The sequence below is a fragment of the Castanea sativa genome, chromosome 2 (genome assembly GCF_040712315.1).
Source record: "Castanea sativa cultivar Marrone di Chiusa Pesio chromosome 2, ASM4071231v1".
Lineage (NCBI taxonomy): Eukaryota > Viridiplantae > Streptophyta > Magnoliopsida > Fagales > Fagaceae > Castanea > Castanea sativa.
The window spans coordinates 25301893-25312508 of NC_134014.1; the positions used below are offsets into that span (position 1 = coordinate 25301893).

The 10616-nt window shown below is 36.9% G+C and overlaps 1 protein-coding gene across 1 annotated transcript; it reads right to left on the bottom strand.

Moving 5' to 3' along the window:
• Nucleotides 1-8098: 8098 nt before the first annotated feature.
• Nucleotides 8099-9256, bottom strand: LOC142625116 (uncharacterized). Its single transcript, XM_075798818.1, has 3 exons — nucleotides 9008-9256; nucleotides 8590-8860; nucleotides 8099-8466 (listed from the first exon to the last, which is right to left on the bottom strand). The coding sequence occupies exons 1-3, from the start codon at nucleotides 9254-9256 to the stop codon at nucleotides 8099-8101; spliced, it is 888 nt and encodes a 295-aa protein (XP_075654933.1).
• Between the last annotated feature and the right edge of the window lie 1360 nt (nucleotides 9257-10616).

Here is a 10616-nt window from a genome sequence, read left to right on the forward strand (position 1 = left end):
ACGAAGTTCAACTAGGGGATGTACGCAAAGATAAGGGCCAAGAAGAAAGAGCATCTTTCCAACCTCAGGAAGAGGGTGGTACGTATTGTGGAGAAAGGGGTCTCCGTCACTCCATCTACCCCCGTCACTAAAATGACGAGCACAGCTTCCCCGGCTACCTCGGTGGAAGAAATTACCCCACGCTCGAAGAAGCAACGTGTGGCCGACAAAGGGAAGGAGAAGGCCGACTCCCATTCGTCCAGCATTTGGGACGACTTTAACCTTGCGCTGACAAGGGCGTAAGATATTTTTACGATTGAAGAGCTTAAGGTCTTCTCTAGCGGCCCCTCTAACAAGATTATGGGTCGTCATATCCACAAACTTGTACAGGTAGTGTACTTGTGCAATTTTTTCTTTTCTTTTCCCTTTTCTTGTATTGTTTTGAAAGTTGGATCTTCTTTTTAGGTATTGGGGGAAACCATCCATATCACCTTGGAGTACCTGAGCAACGAGGCAAAGGCCACATCAGCGAGGTCTTGGGTGGTGGCTTTGGAAGTAGAAAACTCGAAGTTGAGGAAGGACCTCATTGTTGCCATGGACGAGGCCAACACCGGTAAGGAGAAGGCTAAGGCCTTGTTTGATGATTTGAGGGCAGAGAGACAGTTGACCCTAGAGAAGGACGAGAAGCTTCTGGTCGTAAAAGAGAAGATCAAGACCGTCGCTGCCAAGTCCATTGAAGCCTTCCAGCAGATTGAGGAGTACAACATTGTGCTCTTTAGTTGGTATTACAAGGGTTTTGAGCTCGTCTGGCGATACCTAGTGAAGCATCCCACTGGCGTCAACCTAGAAAACTTGGATTTAGAGGAGGTGAATAAGGAAATGGCAGCTAACGAGGCCTCCCAGTCTGCTACCCCTAAGGCTGATGCTCCAAAGAATGCTCTTCTGCCTCCTCCTACTAATGGTGATGAAGCCACTGCCTGAACCAGCTTATGCACCTGTTTAATGTTCTGTTTGTTTTTTCTTCTTCTTTGCTTTTGGGTGCCTAGTATGTTTTTTGGGCTTTTGATTCTATTTCTAGAACAGAATATTTATTCCAATTTAAGAACAATGTTCCTTGCCCAGTGTTTTTGGGCTTTTGTTTCAGGCAGAGTATATTTGTGCTCACCATTTACTTTCATGTCTTCGTTGATTAGTCTTATGTTTTGCTTGTCTGTGATTTGCCAGAATCTTCTTCCTTTTCCCTTCATTTGTGGGGGCTTGGTAGATTAGGGATTTGGATGACTAGGCTTCGTCAATGATTTGCAATCGTCTAGGTTGACTCTTGTTAGTTAGCCAACTTCTTTAGATGACTTACGCTCATCGAGGGATTTTGTTATTTGACTCCTGATTGTAATTTACATCTGTCTAGGCAGAATTTTATTACTTAGCCAAATTTTAAGTGACTCATACCCATTTAAGGGATCTTGTCATTTGGCTTCGTTAGTAATTTGCATCCGTCTAGGCGGAATCTTATTACTTAGCCAAATTTTAAGTGACTTACATCCATTTAAGGGATCTTGTTGTTTGACTTCGTTAGTAATTTATATCTGTCTAGGCGGAATCTTATTACTTGGCCAATTTTAAGTAACTTACACCCACTTAAGGGATCTTGTCATTTGATTTCGTCAGTAATTTACATCCGTCTAGATGAAATCTTATTACTTGGCCAAATTTTAAGTGACTTACAACCATTTAAGGGATCTTGTCATTTGTCTTCGTCAGTAATTTATATCCGTCTAGGCAGAATCTTATTACTTAGCCAATTTTTAAGTAACTTCTGGACCTGCATACAACACATCGAGATATTGGCTGAATAGTACTTCTATTGCTTTCTTTCAAATGTGAATAAAATCGTTCCTTACATTTATTGATGGTATTTCTTCAAATGCTCGATATTCCATGGTCGTGGCAGTTTCCTCTCGTCCATCGTTCCAGGTGATAGCTACCTTGCCTAGAATAATGGGTGACTTTGTAGGGTCCTTCCCAGGTTGGGCCAAACTTTCCCTAGGTCGGGTCCTTGGTAGTAGGTGTGACCTTGCACAGAACAAGGTCTCCTATGTTATGTCGTCAAAGCTTCACTCTCTTGTTGTAGTATTTAGCCATCTTCTGCTAGTACTTTGCCATCTTCTAGGATGCTCCGTCTCTAGACTCGTCAAAGCAATTTAGGTTGATTCTTAGTTGATTGTCATTGCTGCATTTGTGGAAGAGTTCTCGTCTCATGCTAGTGATTCCCACTTCGACTAGGAATACTGCCTCAATGCCAAAGGTGAACCTGAAGGGGGTCTCTCCTGTCGGGGTTCTTGCTGTAGTTCTGTACGCCCACTGGACGTTGGGCAATTCCTCCGGCCATGAGCCCTTTGCCTCGTCCAATCGGACTTTGATGATCTTGAGCAGTGTCCGGTTCATCACTTCTGTCTGATCGTTAGCTTAGGGGTGAGCTGGGGGCAAGAAATAGTTCTTGATCCCTAGCCTTGAGCAGAAGTCCCTGAAACCTTGACTATCAAATTGCCGCCCATTGTCTGATATGATCGTTCGTGGTATCCCGAATCGGTAGACTATATTCTTCCACACAAAGTTTTGGATCTTTGCCTCTGTTATGGTTAATAGTGCTTCTACTTCAACCCATTTTGTGAGATAGTCAATAGCAACCAATAAAAACGATGTCAAGCCCCTATTGTGAAAATGTTGTTCCTACAGACAGCGCCAAACTGATGATGCAAAAATCGTCAGTAATGTAGGTTCGTCCAGATGAAGTAGGGACCTCGTCACTGTACCCGCAAGTGTTGTGAAAAGCCTTGCTCAGGTGGTCACCGGTGTGGTGCTTGCCATAGAGTCTCCATTGATAAAGTCAACATATAGAAACTTTTTAGGAAGTAAGAAAACTTGGAATATCAGAGTTACATGTACTAGTAAATTTTTGGTTGTGTGTACTTGTAAATTATAATCAAAGTTACTTGAGATAATACTTTAGTCGCCTATATATAAATTAAAATTTTCTATTGATGTTGAAAATCTATCCTTTTTATTTTGGAGAGAGTTTGTTTAAAATCTATCTTGATTGTTTGGAATCTAGAGTTTGTTTTTTTTGCACTTCTTTTTGTTGCAATATTCTAAAATTTGTTCTTATATAGCACTAGGCCGAGTTGAGTGTTAAGCTCAAGCTCATGGCGCAAATAGTTAAGCTGATTCTGCACAGACTAATAAACCTTGACTCAAGCTTATCCCAAACTAATAAACAACGCATTCTTGATTGAGAATACATTAGGTCCGGAGCTAGCGTAAAGCATCTCTTTTACGCCACCAATAATAATGCGCCACATCAGCTAATAACTTTAAACTTAATACACCTTATTACATACGATTATAACCCACAAAATATCCCAAAACTCAAGTGTATTCTTCTCTCTGATCCCTCTCATCTCTGTTGCTCTCTCCCTTTCATCAAAACCCAGCGCCGATCTGCCAAAGCTTCTTTGACCAAAGCATTTAAGCTTTATATTCCAGATTCTAACATATCATTTGTGAGCACTGGAAGGCCAAGCACAAATTGCATGTTTCCTTCTTTTTTTGACAATATAGAATCCAAATTGAGCCAGCAAACACAATCAACAAAACCCCCTAATCATTCTGTGCTTCTAGCAACAAAAACCCCCCAACAACCCAACCAACAAAAAACCCAGCAAATCCAACAAATTTTAGCAAAACAGAAGAAGAAGAAGAAGAAGAAGAAGAAGAAGAAGAAGAAGAAGAAACGAAGCCCCAAATAATAAAACAAAGCATAAAACAGCCCCACCCACTCAGACACACACACACACACACACACACACACACACACACACTCATTCATCACTTATTATTGTAGGACTGTTTATTGTTAAAATCACTCATTTTCTTCTTCTTCTTATTGGTGGCAGATCTGGTAAGTTGGTGACGATGGTAGTGAACGAGAGGCCGATGAAGAGGAGGATCTTTCCCGATCTCTACAACTTCCATACCTTCCCCACCACTACCACTACCAACACCGAGGACGAGCAGCCCTTCAGAGTAAAGATGAGAGCTTTTCTGGAAAAACACGCTCACCCCACGCTCTTGCACTCCGCTGCCGTGCTTCCCAATTTTCTAAACTCAGTTGTTGAAGCATCATCGTTGGGTGATGGTAGATCAGAGGTGGTGTGGGTGATGGCAGATCGGCGCTGGGTTTTGATGAGAGGGAGAGAGCAATAGAGATGAGAGGGATTAGAGAGAAGAATACACTTGAGTTTTGGGATATTTTGTGGGTTATAACCGTGTGTAATAAGGTCTTTTATTATATTTAAAGTTATTGGCTGACGTGGCACATTATCATTGGTGGCGTAAAAGAGCTGCTTATGCCAGCTCCCAACCTAATGTATTCTCTGATTGATTATCCCTAAAAATTGTAACAGTCACGATCAACCCCAATAACATTGGAAATTTATGTTACAGGAGCTAATGTAGACAAATAAATTTCATTAAAGTATTGATTTGTCAACTTTTTTTAGTGAAATTATATATATATAAAAAAAGGTAACATATGTAAAACTGAAGTTATTTCTATTGAGGCACATAAAATTTTGAAGCATCATAATTTCACGTTATTATTCTAATATATTTCGTAAATTTGAATTTAAATTCAACTCTAAATTTCCTATAAATAGTAGAAAATAAAATTTCATATGCAAACATAATTATAATAAATACCCTAGAATATATATATATATATATATATATATATATATATATATATATATATATATATAAAACATGGAAATTCTATTTAGCTTAAATAGTAAAATTTATTGTCGTCGAATAAGAGATATAGAGTTCAAATTCATATAAAAACATTGTGTGGGGCAAAAGGATCCTGGTGGGAATGTGGGCCTTTTGGGCCTTGTTAAGGAAGGCCGACCTGACCCTGGGGTTAGAGATTGTTGGTACTATGGGTCGGCCTATACGCCGAGGATCCGAGGATCCAGCCGAGGATGGTTTTCCCCTCGGACTGACATCAAAGAACCTGAGACTTCATGGTACAGATTAGGGAATGATACGGTCAAGACCAATGGTTAAAGGGAGAGAACCCTTGAATGTCCTAGAAGCGCCGATATTGGAAGAATATCAAAGGTAAAGGCTGCTACCTCCACATTAAAGACCCTGCACCTACCACCCTGGCCGCATTAATGAGGAAGTGACACTTAAACAGTGGAAGGGAAACTTCTAGTTACTGTTCAAAGGCACTAAGAAAAGAAATATCTAGGCTAAGGGAGGAATTGGGGGGCAACACGTGGATAAAGTATTAAAAAGAGGAGTATTTAAGGAGGGACCTGGAACAGAAACGGGGAGGAACTTTTTGTAACCTAAAAAGAACAAGGAAAAAGAGAGAGATATAATATAAGAACAACTCTCGGTTTACGTCCGAGGAGGCCTATTTACATTACTCCTTTTTGTTTCCAAGTACTTGCAATCTTTAGTTTGTCATTTCATCCTCATACACTTCTAACCTGGGTTTCAAGCCCACACTCTACAAATTCATATTGTTTAAGGCTCATTGGGCCTGAGCCCATAACTGTTCTTGGGTCCAGGTGCAATTGTGCACTTAAAAACATAATCATAAATCATTAGAATTTTATATTAATAGATACTATATGGACCGAGAATAGTAGGCCGACACTCGAACTGTGTCAGACCCTATTTAATCTGGGACAATCCTGGCCCAATTATGGTCCACATCGCTGAGCAATTGGAAGTTACTCGAGCACATAGGAAAGTATCCAAGATATGCCGAGAATAAGAGATAATGCATTGGGGGAAGTTGGTCATGTCAACAACAACAGGCATGAGTTATTAGAGAGTCATGTCAACAACAGGAAGTTGGTCCCCTTTGACCGATGATATGATACAGAGAGACCCACTGACATGTTAATTATTCTCTCATCATGACAACCCCACTGAGAGGAGGATATAAATAGGGAGAAAAGAGTAGGAAAAGGAGGTTGAAAAATTAGGGGAGAGAGACATTAGAGAGGTGAGGAAAAACACATTCTAGGGAGGAGGAAATCAAGGTAGTTTAGTTGGGGGAAAAACACATTCAAAGAGTGGGCTTGGCTGCTTGGTTGCCTTCACTATCGAGCAAAAATCAAGGTAGTTTAGTGTTGAGGTTGAACCAATACCCCATCAATGACACCACTAATCACTTTTTTGGAACTCCCATTGTGAGATAAGCCCAACTTAGAGTACAAGTAAATTGGGGGTCTATGCTCAACAACCTAGGGTTATTTGGGAACGAACTACCACAAATACCATAATTATTAAATTTCATATTTAGACAACAAAAAAGAAAATAAATAAAAGAGAAAAAACCATTAGGAGATACCATAGTTGAGCTAGAGCATTCACATTGGATGTTCTAGAAAATGTTACTTCAACACGCCAAAAAATTACTTTATCTATTTTAACATAACATTTGACAATACACTAGACATTTGATCTCTTACTTTTAACACATCACCTATTTCAATAACCTAAAATAAGATCAATCTTTTATTAAAAACAAACTCAACCACAATCAGCTAACCTGATGTTAAACAACAAAAAACAAAAAATGACAACCCCGAGAGAGAGAGAGAGAGAGAGAGAGAGAGAGAGAGAGAGAGAGAGAGAGAGAGAGAGAGAGAGAGAGAGAGAGAGAGAGGCAGAGAGCCACAACACACTTCTACTTTATTTATTTATTTATATATAAAAATAATTATATTTCGCAGATCTAGTGGAGGATGTATTTTGGTATTTTGGTATTTAGTGTGCTAAAATGCTAAATTTTAGCATTTAGCACATCCAAAGCTAGTTACTATTTTACAACCAAAACCTCAAAAAACATACTCCAACCGGATATGGAATTTTATAATTTGTTACAACCCTAGTTAGTTTTTATGCGTAAGATACGCGTATTGATAGCGTACGTCCGTAATCTACAAAAAGACTCACGTCTCCAGTCATATTGGCAATAATACGGAAATATACGCGTTAGTTTGAGGCTGAAAGTATAATAAACGTTTGTAACGGAACAGGTATATATTGGCTTGTTTAGTACGGCTTGATAGAAGATACAGCTTGTTAAAAAGTAACTTTCCTAATGAAAACGGTTGGCATTAGGCATCAAAAGTCAAACATGATATATAATGGTTTTGCTTGAAAGTTCTGTTGTGTTAAAAAAAAAAAAAAAACACTTTTAGAAATGTATTCCAATCAAACTGTTAATATATTTCTTATTTGATTTTAAAAAAATGTTTAATATATCTATTTTATTAAAGTTGTAAACCGAAAAATAAAAATAGAAGCTTACAAAATAACCATTGTTAGTTCTTAAAAAATGTTAAAATTATTACAAGTTTTAGTATAAAAAGTGTACAAGTTGATGTGACAATAAATGTGATTAATGTCATTTTACAATGAAATAATAGAAGTGTGTTTTTGTTTTTAAGAAAATTTTTTTAAAAAAGTTCTGGGTGTTTTTTTAAAAGCGGTGCTTTTTATTTATTTATATGTATATAAACAAAGATATGAGTGTCTGGATTATCTTTTATAAATTTATAATAGTTGACACATCAATTTGTTAGATCTATATAGTAAAGTTTGTGGTAATCCTAGCATCATTCTAAAAAAAATTAATTTTGTTAGGATGTTCTAAGGATTAAATCACACTTGGCAAGAGCTAAAGGTCACGATACAAAAATTATTACTTTTATCTTTAAAAAGTATAGATATATGTTTCTGTATTTTTGTTATGATTTTTTAAAAAAATAAATGTAATATACTCATATTATACACATAGCGTTCTTTCTCCATTTCCATATTTTTATGCCGATTTTTTGAAACCTACTTTTTAAAAAGATGCCGAATTAAACCCGTCCGTATATTTACAGTTTCAGACGCATACCGTATTTTACTAATTATGGTTACAACCTGTTAACAGTTGGTTCTTATATATGAACCAACTATTCACAGTAGATATAAAAAAAAAATTGTTATTTTAATTAAAAATATTTGATGTTTCTCTCTTTCAATCACCTCACCTCACCAAAGCTTCATTTACATCTCGCTCATCCTCAATGATCATATTATGAAGAATTACGTATGCTTTCATGATGTCTTGGAGCGTTTCACTATAGAAAAATTTTGCAGGTCCACGCACAATTGCGAATCTTGCTTGAAGCACTCCAAATGCACGCTCTACATCCTTTCTATTCGCCTCTTGGGCTTTTGCAAATAATTTTTGTTTGTGTCCTCGTGGAGATGGAATTGTTTTAACAAATGTTGACCACTTTGGATATATGCCATCGGCAAGGTAGTATCCCATTGTATACTCATGGACATTGATTGAGTAATTAATTGCAGGAGCATGACCTTGTTCGAGCTCAGAAAATATAGGAGACCGTTCTAATACATTAATGTCATTATTTGACCCAGGTAACCCAAAAAATGCATGTCATATCCAAAGATCAAATGATGCCACTGCTTCTAAAACAATGGTTGGCTCACGAATGTGGCCAGAGTACTGACCTTTCCATGCAGTTGGACAATTTTTCCATTTCCAATGCATGCAATCAATGCTCCCTAGCATCCCTGGAAATCCATGTCTTTCCCCATTGGCTAAAAGTCTAGCAATGTCTTCGTTGTTTGGGGCCCTCAAGTATTCCTTGGAGAAAATATCAACCACCGCTTTAACAAATTTTTTCAGAGTTTCTATTGCAGTGGTTTCTCCAATCCGCATATACTCATCCATAAAATCAGCTGTCACTCTATACGCAAGCATCCTAAGTGCAGCTGTTATCTTTTGAAGAGAAGATAAACCGAGTCTTTAGGCATTATCTCTCTTTTGGATAAAGTAAGGTTCATAAGTTTTCACCTTAGATTGAATATGGAGAAAAAGAGACCGACTCATCCGAAATCTCCTCCGAAATAAATTAGAAGGATATACTGGTTTGTCGGCAAAGTAGTCGAGATAAAGTCTTTTATGGCCTGCCAAACGATTATGTTCGATATACCGACGATGTTTACGTTGTGATTTTGAAGCCTTAAGAACTCGCCTCATTATCTCATCCTCGTCTGAGTCGTCAAAAAGCAATTTGTGAAAAAGAGAGCTACCCATAGAGACAAGCTTGAAGACAACAATATTAGGAAACTTATCACTATTATTGCAAAGCAAGTAGAGATTACAATCAGACATTTATATTGAAGGCTAAGTATAGAAGTTGTATTTGCCTATTATAATTGGTACACAATCACTGTATAGGTTTTTATCATCTATAAATGTCAAATATGAAGAGAATATCCTATATGAGGCATTGTACAAGAATGTATTTGTGAATCACAATTTTCCTTTCATAAATATTTGTACAAATCATGTATGCAGACTTTCTAATTGTTATTGGTTTTGTTCTTGAAGTTTCAAATTCTGCAATTTACCCCTTAGACTTCTGAACTGCTGTTATTTTGGAACTTAAATCAGTGTTTTTTTTTTCTCCAAAGTTATAAAACAAAAGGACTTCATTAATGGGTAGTTAATGAAAGTTAGGAAGAAGATCAAATTGGCTGTAATCTTAAAGTTCAAAGATTCCCAAAAGCCTTACTCTTTGGTCTTAAAAAATACTCATTTTAAAAGGAGAAGTAATTACCCTTTTCTAACCCTTACTAGTTAGTACTACCCAACCTTAGAATTGATTAAAAAAAAATAAGAGTGTTTAAAACTAGGTGAAATAAAATATGTTTTAGTCAATTATGATAAAAACAGGTTTTAGTCAAAAAAGAGAAAAAAAAAAATGGCAGGGACATGATAATATGAGGGGAAGTCAGAGGTAGACTCACCATTTGTAAGCAAAATATGAGGGGGCATGATAATGTCAATTTATGTGAGCAATAGTGACATTAAGAGGGTGACCTTTTATTATTCTAAACAATATTTATATTAATCTAAACAAAACAATGACCTCTACAAGATATGGCAAAAAGAAACAAAACAGGGACCTCTACAAAACAGGGACCTTTTACTATTGTTTCATTTGGAGGTGTAATTAGCACGCTGTTAAGAGATATGGCAGAAAGAAATAAGACAAAAACAAGCTACAACACAAAGATCTCTATATGCAAAATGCTACTGAATGAGCAATTTGAATGGAAAATTTTCATACTCAAACTCATATATACTTACATATTTTTTTTTGCCAAAAACCAACATGTGATACTTCTAGTTTAGTTAATCAATCTTATTATAAGCAAAAATACATCATCAACCATAGAAAGGACATAAGTTTTTCATATAAGCAAAAATGATGTGATTACATAAGTGGCACAACCTATTGCCAATTGATCAAGTTGGAACAATACATCATCTACATGTTCCAAACCTACACTTAAAATAAGCCACTACCAAAATAAGGTTGAAAGAAAATATCATCTACATATACCCAACCCCAAACCTAAAATAATATACTACCAAAATAAGGTTATGACAAGACATCATCTCCTTGGGTCAAACCCAACTATTTAATCTAAATGTTGTCTTGCAAGGATTTCATCCTTGAGATTTT

Bases quoted from the DNA above. Each gene is read 5' to 3' on its own strand.
- LOC142625116 (XM_075798818.1), bottom strand. From the start codon at position 9,256: ATGTCTGATTGTAATCTCTACTTGCTTTGCAATAATAGTGATAAGTTT. The intron at 8,861-9,007 runs GTATATCCTTCT...TCTCTTCAAAAG, and splicing joins ACTACTTTGCCGACAAACCA to ATAACAGCTGCACTTAGGAT. The intron at 8,467-8,589 runs GTCAGTACTCTG...TTAATGTATTAG, and splicing joins TTGTCCAACTGCATGGAAAG to AACGGTCTCCTATATTTTCT.